Raw genomic sequence first — 15,732 nt, forward strand, 5'->3', positions numbered from 1 at the left:
TCCTTTTACCTATGGCTCTGCCCTTCTCTTCGAACCTGACATTGAACCAGAAGACAGGGAGAGATGAGCCAGGTCTGTAAGTGGCACACATCACATTCACCTCTTTTGCACTGGTTTAAGCTCAGCCACATGGCCACACCTAATTACAAAGGAGGCTGGGAAATGTGGCTGAGCTGTAAAAGGAGTTTTGGAAAACCTCTGTAGTTCTTCTTCCATAAATAGTAAGAGAGTATCTAGCCTTTTAAGATTTAACTTTAGTTTTAAAATTTATTTGGCTGAGCTATGTCTTAGTTACAGTATGTGGGATCTAGTTTCCTGACCAGAGATTGAATCTGGGCCCCCAGCATTAGGAGTGCAGAGTCTTAGCTGCTGGACCACCAGGGAATTTCCAGGAGTATCCAGCCGTAAGTGATCCCAAGTACAAGTAATTTTGACTTATAGACATTAAAAACACTTGTTTTGATAGAAGAATATCCATATAACTAATATTTAACATGAGAAAATGTCATCTCAGGTTTTCACATTTTTAAAGGAAAAAAAAAAGGGGGTGGTCAGTTCCAGAACTGAGAAACAAAGCCACTAATACTGCTGCTGCTGCTGCTGCTGCTGCTGCTGCTAAGTTGCTTCAGTCCTGTCCGACCTATGCGACCTGTGCGACCCCATAGACGGCAGCCAACCAGGCTCCGGCATCCCTGGGATTCTCCAGGCAAGAACACTGGAGTGGGTTGCCATTTCCTTCTCCAATGCATGGAAGTGAAAAGTGAAAGTAAAGTCGGTCAGTTGTGCCCGACTCTTAGCGACCCCATGGACTGCAGCCCACCAGGCTCCTTCATCCATGGGATTTTCCAGGCAAGAGTACTGGAGTGGGTTGCCATTGCCTTCTCCACTAATACTGGTGACCTCTTCCAAACTCTAAAAGAGAATATTTTAAAAGGTTTTTATAAATTTTGAAAATAAATAAGAATAACTTGAATACTATAGGCTACTAAAAGCTCATTAGGAATTATCATACACTAAACCAGTATTGCCAACATCTGCTGTATCATCAAAAAAGCAACAGAATTTCAGAAAAACATCTATTTCTGCTTTATTGACTATGCCAAAGCCTTTGACTGTGTGGATCACAATAAACTATGGAAAATTCTGAGAGAGATGGGAATACCAGACCACCTAACTTGCCTCTTGAGAAATCTGTCTGCAGGTCAGGAAGCAACAGTTAGAACTGGACATGGAACAACAGACTGGTTCCAAATAGGAAAAGGAGTACATCAAGGCTGTATATTGTCACCCTGCTTATTTAACTTCTATGCAGAGTACATTATGAGAAACGCTGGGCTGGAAGAAGCACAAGCTGGAATCAAGATTGCTGGAAGAAATATCAATAACCTCAGATATGCAAATGACACCATTATGGCAGAAAGTGAAGAGGAACTAAAGAGCCTCTTGATGAAAGTGAAAGAGGAGAGTGAAAAAGTTGGCTTAAAGCTCAACATTCAGAAAACAAAGATCATGGCATCCGGTCCCATTACTTCATAGGAAATAGATGGGGAAACAGTGGAAATGGTGTCAGACTTTATTTTGGGGGGCTCCAAAATCACTGCAGATGATGATTGCAGCCATGAAATTAAAAGGTGCTTACTCCTTGGATTTGAAATAGCTGAATTGGAATTCCATCACCTCCACTAGCTTTGTTCGTAGTGATGCTTTCTAAGGCCCACTTGACTTCACATTCCAAGATGTCTGGCTCTAGATGAGTGATTACACCATCGTGATTATCCGGGTCGTGAAGATCTTTTTTTGTACAGTTCTTCTGTGTATTCTTGCCACCTCTTCTTAATATTTTCTGCTTCTGTTAGGTCCAGACCATTTCTGTCCTTTATCGAGCCCATCTTTGCATGAAATGTTCCCTTGGTATCTCTAATTTCCTTGAAGAGATCTCTAGTCTTTCCCATTCTGTTGTTTTCCTCTATTTCTTTGCATTGATCACTGAAGAAGGCTTTCTTATCTCTTCTTGCTATTCTTTGGAACTCTGCATTCAGATGCTTATATCTTTCCTTTTCTCCTTTGCTTTTCACTTCTCTTCTTTTCACAGCTATTTGTAAGGCCTCCCCAGATAGCCATTTTGCTTTTTTGCATTTCTTTTCCATGGGGATGGTCTTGATCCCTGTCTCCTGTACAATGTCACAAACCTCATTCCATAGTTCATCAGGCACTGAAAGAGACACTTACTCCTGGGAAGAAAAGTTATGACCAACCTAGATAGCATATTCAAAAGCAGAGACATTACTCTGCCGACTAAGGTCCGTCTAGTCAAGGCTATGGTTTTTCCAGTAGTCATGTATGGATGTGAGAGTTGGACTGTGAAGAAGGCTGAGCGCCAAAGAATTGATGCTTTTGAACTGTGGTGTTGGAGAAGACTCTTGAGAGTCCCTGGGACTGTAAGAAGATCCAACCAGTCCATTCTGAAGGAGATCAGCCCTGGGATTTCTTTGGAAGGAATGATGCTAAAGCTGAAACTCCAGTAGTTTGGCCACCTCATGCAAAGAGTTGACTCATTGGAAAAGACTTTGATGCTGGGAGGGATTGGGGGCAGGAGGAGAAGGGGATGACAGAGGATGAGATGGCTGGACGGCATCACTGACTCGATGAACGTGAATCTGAGTGAACTCTGGGAGTTGGTGATGGACAGGGAGGCCTGGCGTGCTGCGATTCATGGGGTCGCAAAGAGTCGGACACGACTGAGTGACTGAACTGAACTGAACTACTCCTTGGAAGGAAAGTTATGACCAACCTAGATAGCATATTAAAAAGCAGAGACATTATTTTGCCAACAAAGGTCCTTCTAGTCAAGGCTATGGTTTTTCCAGTAGTCATGTATGGAGGTGAGAGTTGGACTATAAAGAAATCTGAGTGCCGAAGAATTGATGCTTTTGAATTGTGTTGTTGGAGAAGACTCTTGAGAGTCCCTTGGACTGCAAGATCTAACCAGTCCATCCTAAAGGAACTCAGTCTTGGGTGTTCATTGGAAGGACTGATGTTGAAGCTGAAACTCCAATACTTTAGCCACCTGATGCGAAGAGCTAGCTCATTTGAAAAGACTCTGATGCTGGGAAAGATTGAGCGCAGGAGGAGAAGGGGACGACAGAGGATGAGATGGTTGGATGGCATCACTGACTCAATGGACATGAGTTTGGATAGGCTCTGACAGTTGGTGATGGACAGGGAGGCCTGGCCTGCTGCAGTTCATGGGGTCGCAAAGAGTTGGACACGACTGAGCAACTGAACTGAACTGAAACCAGTGTTGAGTCTGGTACATAGTAAGCAGCAAATATGTACTGAGTAGATAATTTTCCATTCTACTTTAAAAGCAACTGTCACATTGATAAACAACTATAACTTCAGAAAGTTCTTCCTTAATTACAGCAGAGTTTTCCTCTGTAACTGCTAGTTATTATCCTCGCTCTGATCTCAGAACCTACAGTATAAGTTAACTTCCCCATGTGATAGCTGCACAACTATTTGGAGACTTCTCTACATGCTCTCAAGGTCTTTTATTCCTCCCCCTGGTTAAATATTCTGAGTTCCTTCAATTCTTCTCCACTGGACATATATTTGAGCTGCTTACCATTTGGCTGACCTTCTCTGAGATCTCACGGATTGATCACAATTTTATGTCCACAATGTTCCCAATGAGGTCCTATCAGCAGTATTCAGTAGACTTATCAGGCCCCAGCTCTGAGGATCCCTAGAATGATTTAAGCAGAGATGATGCTTTTCAAGGGATTCCTGCTTTGGGAAAAGGGCAGGACTTGGAAGGTGGCTTTAAGGGCCCTCGTTACTTTATGATCCCTTAAGTTTGTAGGTATTCTCAAAGACAGAAATATAGATCAATGGAACAAAATAGAAAGCCCAGAGATAAATCCACACACCTATGGACACCTTATCTTTGACAAAAGAGGCAAAAATTTACAATGGAGAAAAGACAATATTTTTAACCGGTGGTGTTGGGAAAACTGGTCAACCACCTGTAAAAGAATAAAACTAGAACACTTTCTAACACCATACACAAAAAGAAACTCCAAATGGATCAAAGATCTAAACATAAGACCAGAAAGAGTTTTATAGGCAAAACACTCTCTGACATAAATCAGAGCAAGATCCTCTCTGACCCACCTGCCAGAGTAATGGAAATAAAAGCAAAAATAAGCAAATGAGACCTAATTAAACTTAAAAGCTTTTGCACAACGAAGGAAACTATAAGCAAGATGAAAAGACAGCCTTCATAGCGGAAGAAAATATTAGCAAATGAAACTGACGAAGAATTAATCTCCAAAATATACAAGCAGCTCATGCAGCTCAATACCAGAAAAATAAACAACCCAATAAAAAAATGGGCCAAAGAACTAAACAGACATTTCTTCAAAGACGACATACAGATAGCTAACAAACACATGAAAAAGATGCTCAACATCACTCATTGTCAGAGAAATGCAAATCAAAATGACAATGAGGTACCATCTCACACCAGTCAGAATGGCTGCTATCAAGAAGTCTACAAACAATAAATGCTGGAGAGGGTATGGAGAAAAGGGAACCCTCTTACAGTGTTGGTGGGGATGCAAAGTAGTACAGCCACTATGGAGAACAGTGTGGAGATTCCTTAAAAAACTGGAAATAGAACTGCCATATGACCCAGCAATCCCACTGCTGGGCATAAACACCGAGGAAACCAGAACTGAAAGAGACACGTGTACCCCAATGTTCACTGCAGCACTGTTTACAATAGCTAGGACATGGAAGCAACCTAGATGTCCATTGGCAAATGAATGGATAAGAAAGCTGCGGTACATATACACAATGGAATATTACTCAGCTATTTAAAAGAACACATTTGAATCAGTTCTAATGAGGTGGATGAAACTGGAGCCTATTATACACAGTGAAGTAAGCCAGAAAGAAAAACACCAATACACCAATATTAACACATATATATGGAATTTAGAAAGATGGTAATGACGACCCTATACACGAGACAGCAAAAGAGACACAGATGAAAAGAACAGACTTTTGGACTCTGTGGGAGAAGGCAAGGGTGGGATGACTTGAGAGAATAGCACTGAAACATGTATATTGCCTTATGTGAAATAGAAGACTAGTCAAAGTTCAATGCATGAAACAGGGCACTCAAAGCTGGTGCACTGGGACAACCCAGAGGGATGGGATGGGGAGGGAGGTGGGAAGTGGGTTCAGGATGGGGGACACATGTACATCTGTGGCTGATTCATGTCAATGTATGGCAAAACCCACAATATTATAAAGTAATTAGTCTCCAATTAAAATAAATTAATTTTTAAAAAGTTTTTAGGTGTTCTGAGTGCTGAAAAGACATCACAGTCAGGGGGATGGTGTGTACAACAGCGTGCTCATCCCAGCCACTTTTCTCTCTTCTCAGAATGGATTTGTCTACAGGATGCACACTGTCAATGTCCATTTGGAAAAGGCCTGCAATGCAGGAGACCTGGTTTCGATCCCTGGTTTGGGAAGATTCCCTGGAGAAAGGAAAGGCTACCCACTACAGTATTCTGGCCTGGAGAATGCATAGACTGTATAGTCCATGGGGTCTCAAAGAGTCAAGACACAACTGAGCAACTTTTAATTTCACCTTCACTTTGCAAAAGCCCGCCTTTGCCAGAGAGCAGTGGGTAAGTTTAATTCAGGGTGAAACATGAGGAAATCCATTACGTCTGCCATGCCCTCCAATCCAGCCCATATCAGCTATCAAGTGGACATTGCAATCCCCATTCATCTGATTCCTGTATCTAACTTTCAGCTGGTTCTGAACTTGGGAGAGAAAGAAAGAGGTGTGATTTATCACACTCCTGAACTTCTATAAAAAACATAGAGACTTATGAAAAAGCATAAGAGGGGGACCTAATTTAGATGGGCATAGGTGTTGGGGTACAGTATGAAAGAAAGCCTCTTTAAGTGTCATTTAAGGTAACCTCTAAAGAAACAGAAGTTGACCAAGGAACAGGGAAGAGGTGGGAGGGTGCATATAAAGGTTCTTAGGCAAGAAACTGTCTTGTTTGCAGAACTGAAGAAGTCCAGTGTGGGAGTTATTAGGACTGATACTTTTAGCTCGCTGCCTTCCAGGCAAATAGGATTGCATTTCCTGGTCCCCTTGTGGCTAGACTTGTTTTAGCCAAAGAATTGTAAGAAGTGTCATGTGACATCCCCTGGAAAATGTACCTAATTGCCTGGCTAAAGCCCTTTAGGGAGCCTGATAGGCTACAGTCCAAGGGGTCACAAAGAGTCAGACATGACTGAGTGACTAACACACACACAAAGTCCTTCAAAGCTCCCTTTCCCTCTACCATGAGATCTATAATGTTCCTGAAAGTACCTCCTGGATCCCAGAGGAAAGCAAAATGATCAGAGTTCCTGACAACCCTTGACAGATGCGGAACAAAGAAGAAATATAACTTTTTTTGTCACTAAGATCTGGAGTTGTTTTTTACTGGAGCATTACTAGGCTATCTTGACTGATACAATCACAGCCAGTGTAGCTGCAGAATAGTGAGGGGATAGGTACAAGTTACGTCAGACTGATGAGGTAGGATAGCTCAGATCATGTAGGATCTTATGGGCAAAATAAAGAATCTGGATTTTATCCCAAGTCCAATAGCATGTGCTTAGGGAGGGTTCAGCGGGGGAATTTGACATGTTCCAAATTTTAAGTATTAAAACAAGTCACTGTTGCTATTTGACTATTAAAATACCCCCTTAATCCCAGAATGTGTGTATTAGTGTTAGTCGCTCAGTCATGTCCAACTCTTTGCAATCCCATGGACTATAGCCTGCCAGGCTCCTCTGTCCATGGGATTCTCCAGGCAAGAATACTGGAGTGGGTTGCCATTCCCTTCTCCAGAGGATCTTCCCAACCCAAGGATCAAACCCGGGTCTTCTGCATCGCAAGCAGATTCTTTACTGACTAAGACATCAAATGCCAGTATAGAAAAGACTGTTTTTAAGAAAACCATCAGTAAGCATTTACTGAGCACCTTCTCTTCTTCCATGTGCCAGACCCTGAATTAAGCATTGGAAATACAAAAAATGAGTAAGACACAGTTCCTGTATTTGGAGTCAGGGTTATAAGCAGAATACATGAGGTACATTCGCAGCTTCAGGTGTATACCGAGTGAGGTGAGGCAAAGAAGATAATAATTATTTGAGGGTGGAAGCAAACTTCAGAGGGAGCAATTACTTGAGCAGGGTCTTGAAGGATGAGTAGGAGTTGGCCAGATAGCATTTTGATTAAGGATATTTTATAATAAATGGAATTTAATAAATGAAAAAATAATAATAAATAAATGGAATAAATAAATATAATAAATGGAAAACCAGGAAAATGTTAGAGGTATGGAAAATGTTTAGGGTAGCTGAGACTATGGAATGGGAGGAATGTGGTAGGGTGTGGTAGACGGTATTACTATTTGCAAATACTGCCCCTCCCCACAGACAACAGGCTTGGCCACGTGAACTGCTTGCAGCAGAAACTTTAAAGCACCATGTTCTTCCCTCTCTGCCATGACATTCAGCAATGTTTCAGAAAAGGTCCCAGAGCAAAGATGATGTACATGAAGCAGAGACATGGCCAGCCCATAATGGGCATGCAGCAGGAGTGAGGAATAATTCTGTGGTTGTCATTGGGTCAGATTTTTGCATCGCTACCATAGCATAACCCGGCCTGTATAAACACGTGCATTTCCAGCTCTTAACTTCCAAGCACATAGTAGGATTGCACTTCCCTGAACCTTTTAAGTAAGACAAGGTCACACGACTAGTTTTTAGCCAACATTATATGAACACAAGTAACATATGTCATTTCTTCGAGGCAACTTTTAAAGCCAATAGAAATTCAACTTGCTTTCTTTTTCCTGTTTAGGGGATTGGGTGATTGTAGAAGCACACATGTTTCAAGATGAAACCTTCAGACTCTCTTTGAGTGAGTATATTGAGAAAAGCCCCTCTGACCTTGAACAAGTAGTACGAGCAAGAAATAAAATTGTTTCATTAAGCCACTGAGATATTGGGATTATTATGATGGCAAATCTAGCCTATCCTGACAAACAAAAACTGGCACCTAGACACAGGGTAATGTAATAACAACAATAATTGAACTGTTTAGAGGGCAGTAATTAAGAACTCTGTTATCAGACGGTAAAAGGATGGTGATCTATTTGGTGAACTGTGATAATCTAGAAGGCATATCATGAACCTAATGAACTAAAGCAAGAGGTTATAAAACAAAATGTTAGCAGCATGTGTTGGTGGCTGCTGGATGCACTTAGAAACATTACAAAAACGAGGTGAGCGCAGAGAAGATTTGGCCAGTTTGTAAGCAGGAATAAGAGTGCAGGCAAACTATAAATTCAGAGATATGAAGGGTTAGAGGAAGGTATTGTTTCTCCATCTCAACTAGTAAAATATAAAATTAAGGAAGGTTTTCAGCAAGAAAAGGCCAATGAAAAACAGCCCTGAAGTATGACTAAAGTTAAAAGTATGGCCTTAAACCTATTGTTAAAACTTCTGGATAAATTAAGATGTTACTCAGCATATCTTTCAGTTAGAGAGAGGGGCTCTGGAAAAGGAAGGAAAACTAAGGCTCTCCTACCTAAGCCCAATAAGCCCAAAGCACTGAAAACCAAGTCAGGAGAGAGAGACAGAAAGACAGAGAAACAGAGAGAGAATATGAGAATGAGATGAATGAGATAGATATTAGCAGCCACAACAGCAAGAAAGCAAAGAAACATGGAAACTATGGATGCTTGTCTAGAAAAGAACTGGCTGCAGCTACTAGCACATAGAAAGCCTGGAATCAAATAGATAAGAAACGTACATTATGGGGAGAGCTACACTGCCAGAAGAACATCAGCCTGGATTAAAGGAGATTGTATTCCCTCACATCTATCCCTATTTTTAAAAGCTGATTTTAAAACCTATTCCTTATGCCTGCTTTATATGTAGAGAAGGAAGAGTCTCTCAGAGTACAAGGCCAGGGGTCATGGAAAACAATGGCCAGGGCGGCCACACTTAGGGAGCAGAATCCAGGTCTGCTCAGGGTGTTGGGTGAGGTATGGGATGGGCAACATGTCTGCTCTGTGGATTAATGTCCACAGTGGTGCCCCCTTCCTTCACTGTGGTGTATCCATTGCAGTTATCCTGTCTGTCCCACTGTTACTCCCTGAGGGTATGTTGGGCAGACATCTTGCCTTTGGATGAAGAGGCATACCTGGGGCCAATACAGAGTCTACTGCGTATCACCCACTACCTGGAAAGTGAGCTCGATATACTGTGACTAGATGGGTCTGCAGGGTCAACCCCCTTGAGGAGAGTGTGAGGGAATTCTGCCCGAGGGAGGACAGTAAGCCAAACATTTGGTGAACAGAAAGGGAGACTGTTCGAGTCATTAGTATTGTTCCCCAAATATTCCTGGCTCTCTTCCTTCAAGACACTTGGCAGGATTACAGAGCTTTAAAGTCAGGCAAGGCCACGTGACTGGCTCTGGCCAAGGATCCGTGAGCAGGAGTGCAGTGTGTCACTTCCAGGTGGATGCTCTGAGAGCCAGTGAATGATCTGCTGCCTCCCCTCCACCCAGCAGAGACAGTAAGGAGACTTATGCATCAAGAGAAAGCCTTCTTCAGCCCAAGCCCATGGTGAATGAAACCCCCCTGCAGACTCACAGTGGGGACAGGGCATGAGAAGAAACAAACTTACTGGGATAAGCCACTGAGATGGTAGGGTTGTTTGTTGAGGCAGCAGAGCCCAGGCTTTCCTGATCCTAGGAGTGAGGGATGGGGCTGGAGAGCAGGAGCTAGGCTGTGAAAGGCCCCCTCCCACACAAAGGCATCTGAACCCTCTCCTGGTTGTGAGGGGAAGCCAGTGAAGGCTTCCAAGCAAGGGCGTTAACATGAAAAGATCTGTTATTTTTTGGATGAAATATGCTATTTCTTAACATAAGGAGAAAATCAGCCTACTAAACCACATAAGGCAGAGAGGAACACTTAGGCAAAAGATATATATTTATATAATGTCCTAAGTTTTGAAATTTCTAAATACAGGAGCTCTGAAAGGAGGCTTTGAAAGGAGCTACAGAGAACTGGGCAAGACAATTTCTTCCATCGCACTATCTAAACACCATTTCCTCTGCAGACAATCAATACTTTACAAGAAAGTCTCCCATAGCAGAGAAGATATAAAAAGGGAATGTAACAAACACCTGAAGTCAATTTCCAGCTGCCTGTGTGACCTGAGCAGGATACTTAAAAGTCTCTGGGCCTAGTTCCTCATATATTAAATCTGGATAATAATATATTATATGTAGCTCAAGATAGTTGTGGGGGAGAAACAGCATATATAAATTGCTCTGGTGAAGGCCTGGTTGATAGTAGGTGTTTATTACATGACATCCATTTTTATTACTGTTATCATTAAAACTATTACTTTAAAAAAAAACAGCATCTCCCTGATTACAAAAGAAAATGATTCAGGGCAACAATATAGGGGAAAATGTTCCTTCCTGGAGAAAAGTAACTAGGTCTTGTCATCACTGTATTCCCCACCCCCACCGCACTACCTGGCTGACAGTAGCCACTGTTTTCCCTGCTGCAGGAGGGAATGAGGGGCAAGTAAAGGAAGTAAAGGAAAGCTGTCAAGATGTCCCTAACACCAGCTGCTGCTGGGCTGCTGAATCTCAACTCTCAAAGCCACAAATACCTTAAAGCTCCGGGCTATGCAAGCTCAGAAGCTGAAAAGCCAGAATTAGGACCTAGGGACATAAACTGCTGCAGGTCCAACGTCAAACCACGGTCCTGGAGAAAACCCTGGACGGAGCTGAGTTCTGACCCTTTCCTCCCTCACCCTCCTCACAGGTTAAATCCACCTGTTCCTGCCAAGTCACACTCATATCGTGGCATTCCATGGACGCTCCGGAAGCTCCGACCAAGGGCAGGGAAGGGGGCTGTTGGTGACCACCTCCTAGCCCTGGAGGCAATGACTCTACACTAACCCAGGCCTGAGGTGGGTCTCACCAGCCCCACTTGCAGATGAAGAAACTCAGGGAAGTTCTCTGATTCGCTCCCTTCACATTGCGGCAGCGTTGGCCAGGAGAGAACCCACGATTCCAGACTTCGGTATTCTTTCCACCGTACACTTTCGTCCCTAAGGGGCGCGGGGTTGGGGGAGGAGAAGAATAACCACCACTAAAAAGGAACCACTTACATGGGTCTAGCGCTTCCTAGAGGCTACACAGGATATGGGCCCACCCCCCAGCCGGGAGCGGAGAAATTTTAAATCTTTATTCTACTCACTCGCTGCGTGACTTTTGGCAAGGGTCTGCTGCTCTCGGACTTGTTTTCCCGTAAGCAAATCGGGGCGGGAGGAGTGGCGTGTGCGTGTGTGTGTGTTTGTGTGTACATGTGATGTGCGGTGTGTCTATGCATGTTGTGCGGGGGCGGGGAGTAGACTATCACCGGGGTTCCCCGAGTTTCGGATTCTCCAAACGCTCGTTCACAACTAGACGCCGAGTTGCCCCTTAAATCCACCTCCTGTAAGAAACCTTCCCGAGGCAAACTTGCGAACCCCCGCACCCTTTCTCCCACGGTCGGGAGGGTGAGGTGGGAGTGCGGAGGGGACTTAGCCGAACACCCAGTTTCAAGCAATGCAAATCACTGGACTTCCAGACAGAGCCAGACAGTCGCTATTGAACTTGACCAGGAGACAAACTTCAGGGCATTCTCAACGTGGGGGGCCGACTCTCACGAACTGCCCCCAAATTTAAAAGCCACTTTCACTCGCCCCCACAGGGGACTTAACAGAGCCACCTTAAGGGCGGTGCTCCCGCCCCCCGGAAGTGCGGGGGGGGCCAGGGACCCGGGCGCTCAACCGGCCCGGCCCGCCCCGAGCGGCGGCGAAGTGCCCGCGGGTGACAGCGAGCCCCCAAGTGGGGAAATACCACCCGCCCCGCGCCCTCGGCCCCAGACACCTGGCTCGGTTCCCCCGGCCTCCTGGGTCCTAGCATCCCTGGCATTCCCGTCCGAGCCCTAAACTTCAGCCCACTTCCCTCAGAGGCTGGGAGCGCCCGAGTCCGCCCGGTTCGCGGCAGCCACCGTCACTAGACAGTCAAACCCCAAGACGTCAGCCCACAATGCACCGGGCGGGCCGGGAAAGACGCGCCGGGGAGGGAGGGGGAAGAGAGGGGCGCGAGTCGCGCAGAGCGGGTGGCGGGGAGGAGGAGAAAGAAGGGCCCAACTGTAGGAGGGCAACGGAGCATTACCTCATCCCGTGAGCCTCCGCGGGCCCAGAGAAGAATCTTCTAGGGTGGGGTCTCCATGGCGACGGGTGGGCCCGCCCCCCTGAGAGCGACGCGAGCCAATGGGAAGGCCTTGGGGTGACATCATGGGCTATTTTTAGGGGTTGACTGGTAGCAGATAAGTGTTGCGCTCCGGCTGGATAAGGGCTCAGAGTTGCACTGAGTGTGGCTGAAGCTGCGAGGCGGGAGTGGAGGTGCGCGGACGCAGGCAGGCAGACAGGCACAGTCAGTCGAGAAGGACAGCAAATCCTATTTTCCAATTTCTCTCCAACTGCCCGGAGCTAGCGCTTGTGGCTCCCGGCCTGGTGTTTTGGGGAGCGCCGGGAGAGCCCCTTCGCCAGCCGCCCCCAGGCGGAGAGCCCCTCTGCGCGGGCGCTGCTGACAGCGCGGAGAGCGGCTACTGTCCGCCCGGGGAAGTCCGGAGAGCGGCTGCAGCGGCAAGAACTTTCCCGGCCAGGAAGACAGGAGACAAGTGGCCGCCGGGTCCCGGAACGAACTTTTGCAAATCTTGCCTCCGCCCGAAGCTGCCGCGGCGGCGGTGAAGAAAAAGAGGCGGCGGAGAGAGGAGGACGTGCGCTCCGCTTCGCTCGCACCGGTTGCTGAACTTGGGCGAGCGCGAGCCGCGGCTGCCGGGCGCCCCCTCCCCCTCTCAGCGGAGGAGGGGACAGTCTTCCGAGTCGGGGCGGCGGACACCCGCCGCCGGCAGGCAACCGCGGGGTCCGCGCTCCCTGCTATCACCGGGAAGCGAGTTCGTCCGCGGGCTCTGAGGAACCGCTGCGCTCGAGAGAGCTCCGTGAGTGACCGCGACTTTTCAAAGCCGGGCGGCGCGCGCGAGCGGACAAGTAAGAGCGCGGGCGGCGTCTTAACCCTGCGATCCCCCGGACCGAGCTGGTGAGGAGGGCGCCGGGGGCGGGGGCTGCCAACCGGCGGGGGCGCGCGCTCTTCCAGAAACTTTCCTTGCTTACTGCCCGGGGAGGCGCGGGTGTCCCCCGCTTGCCAGCGCGCTGTTGCGGCCCCGAAACTTCTGCGCGCAGCTTAAACTAAGCCCACGCGAAGTGACGGACTGTTCTATGACTGCAAAGATGGAAACGACCTTCTACGACGATGCCCTCAACGCCTCGTTCCTCCAGTCTGAGAGCGGCGCCTACGGCTACAGTAACCCCAAGATTCTGAAGCAGAGCATGACCCTGAATCTGGCCGACCCGGTGGGCAGCCTGAAGCCGCACCTCCGGGCCAAGAACTCCGACCTCCTCACCTCGCCCGACGTTGGGCTGCTCAAGCTGGCGTCGCCCGAGCTGGAGCGCCTGATCATACAGTCCAGCAACGGGCATATCACCACCACGCCGACCCCCACCCAGTTCCTGTGCCCCAAGAACGTGACGGACGAGCAGGAGGGATTCGCCGAGGGCTTCGTGCGCGCCCTGGCCGAACTGCACAGCCAGAACACGCTGCCCAGCGTCACGTCGGCGGCGCAGCCGGTCAGCGGGGCGGGCCTGGTGGCCCCGGCGGTGGCCTCGGTGGCGGGCGGCAGCGGCAGCGGCGGCTTCAGCGCCAGCCTGCACAGCGAGCCGCCTGTCTACGCCAACCTCAGCAACTTCAACCCCGGCGCGCTGAGCAGCGGCGGCGGGGCGCCCTCCTACGGCGCGGCTGGCCTGGCCTTTCCCGCGCAGCCCCAGCAGCAGCAGCAGCAACCACCGCAGCCGCCGCACCACCTGCCCCAGCAGATACCCGTGCAGCACCCGCGGCTGCAGGCCCTGAAGGAAGAGCCGCAGACGGTGCCCGAGATGCCCGGGGAAACGCCGCCCCTGTCCCCCATCGACATGGAGTCCCAGGAGCGGATCAAGGCGGAGAGGAAGCGCATGAGGAACCGCATCGCTGCCTCCAAGTGCCGGAAAAGGAAGCTGGAGAGGATCGCGCGGCTGGAGGAAAAAGTGAAAACCTTGAAAGCGCAGAACTCGGAGCTGGCGTCCACGGCCAATATGCTCAGGGAACAGGTGGCCCAGCTTAAACAAAAAGTCATGAACCACGTTAACAGCGGGTGCCAACTCATGCTAACGCAGCAGTTGCAAACGTTTTGAGGCGAGACTGTCGGGGGCTGAGGGGCAACGGAGAAAAAATATAAATAACACAGAGAGACAGATTTGAGAACTTGACAAGTTGCGAGAGAGAAACAGAGAAAAAAACAAAAGTGTCCGAGGACTAAAGCCAAGGGTATCCAAGTTGGACTGGGTTGCGTCCTGACGGCGCCCCCAGTGTGCACGAGTGGGAAGGACTTGGCGCGCCCTCCCTTGGCGAGGAGCCAGGGAACGGCCGCTCGCGGGCTGCCCGGGTTTGCGGACGGGCTGTCCCCGCGCAAACAGAACGTTAGACTTTTCTTTAACGTTGACCAAGAACTGCATGGACCTAACATTCGATCTCATTCAGTATTAACGGGGTGGGGTGGGGGAGGGGGTTGCAAACTGCAATAGAGACTGTAGATCGCTTCTGTAGTACTCCTTAAGAACACAAAGGGGGTGGGGGAGGGGAGGCGGGAGGGAGGTTTGTGAGAGCGAGGCCCAGCCTGCAGATGAGCTCTTTCTGGCCTGCCTTCCATAACTGTGTATGTACATATATATATTTTTTAATTTGATGAAAGCTGATTACTGTCAATAAACAGCTTCATGCCTTTGTAAGTTATTCATGTTTGTTTGTTTGGGTGTCCTGCCCAGCCTTGTTTGTAAATAAGAGATTTGGAGCACTCTGAGTTTACCATTTGTAATAAAGTATATAATTTTTTTTATGTTTTGTTTCTGAAAATACCAGAAAGGATATTTAAGAAAATACAATAAAATATTGAAAAAGTTACCCCTCCCCCAACCTCTTTTCTGCATTATCTATAGATTACTTGTCTAGGTGGAGTTGAAAGAGTTGAGTGTCAATTAAAATCACTGTGGGTGCTTCTTACTAGCAGGCCCTGAAAACTGTTGTCTGCTTGACTTGAGAAAGAACTGCAGCTGATGCTGTCATCAAGTTAATACTTTTCCCTCCCCAGCAATCTACATAGAGTTGCTTACAAAGGATAGTGTGCCATTTCAGGAAGATGAGAGAAGGGAGGTTGTGGTGGAGAGGGACAGCCCACTGGGAAATCTAACATTTTAGTTTGGATTATATCAAGTGGCATGTGCTGTGACCATTTATAATGTTAGTAGAAATTTAAACAATAGATGCTTATTCTCAAAGCAGGAACGGTGGCAGATTTTTTACAAAAGCTGTATCCTTCCAATTTGGAATCTTTAACGATTCCTAGATAAAAGAGATGGTCTTTGCTTATGAATATTTATAACAGCATTCTTGTCACAATAAACGTATTCAAATACAATAAC

General features: G+C 47.3%; 1 protein-coding gene across 1 annotated transcript; it reads left to right on the forward strand.

Annotated features, from left to right (window-relative positions):
- Positions 1-13,438: 13,438 nt before the first annotated feature.
- On the forward strand, positions 13,439-14,799 carry JUN (Jun proto-oncogene, AP-1 transcription factor subunit). Its single transcript, XM_052636660.1, has one exon. The coding sequence runs from the start codon at positions 13,441-13,443 to the stop codon at positions 14,446-14,448; it is 1,008 nt and encodes a 335-aa protein (XP_052492620.1). The 5' UTR covers positions 13,439-13,440; the 3' UTR covers positions 14,449-14,799.
- The last annotated feature ends 933 nt before the right edge of the window (positions 14,800-15,732 follow it).

Source organism: Budorcas taxicolor, chromosome 3 (assembly GCF_023091745.1).
Source record: "Budorcas taxicolor isolate Tak-1 chromosome 3, Takin1.1, whole genome shotgun sequence".
Taxonomy (NCBI): domain Eukaryota; kingdom Metazoa; phylum Chordata; class Mammalia; order Artiodactyla; family Bovidae; genus Budorcas; species Budorcas taxicolor.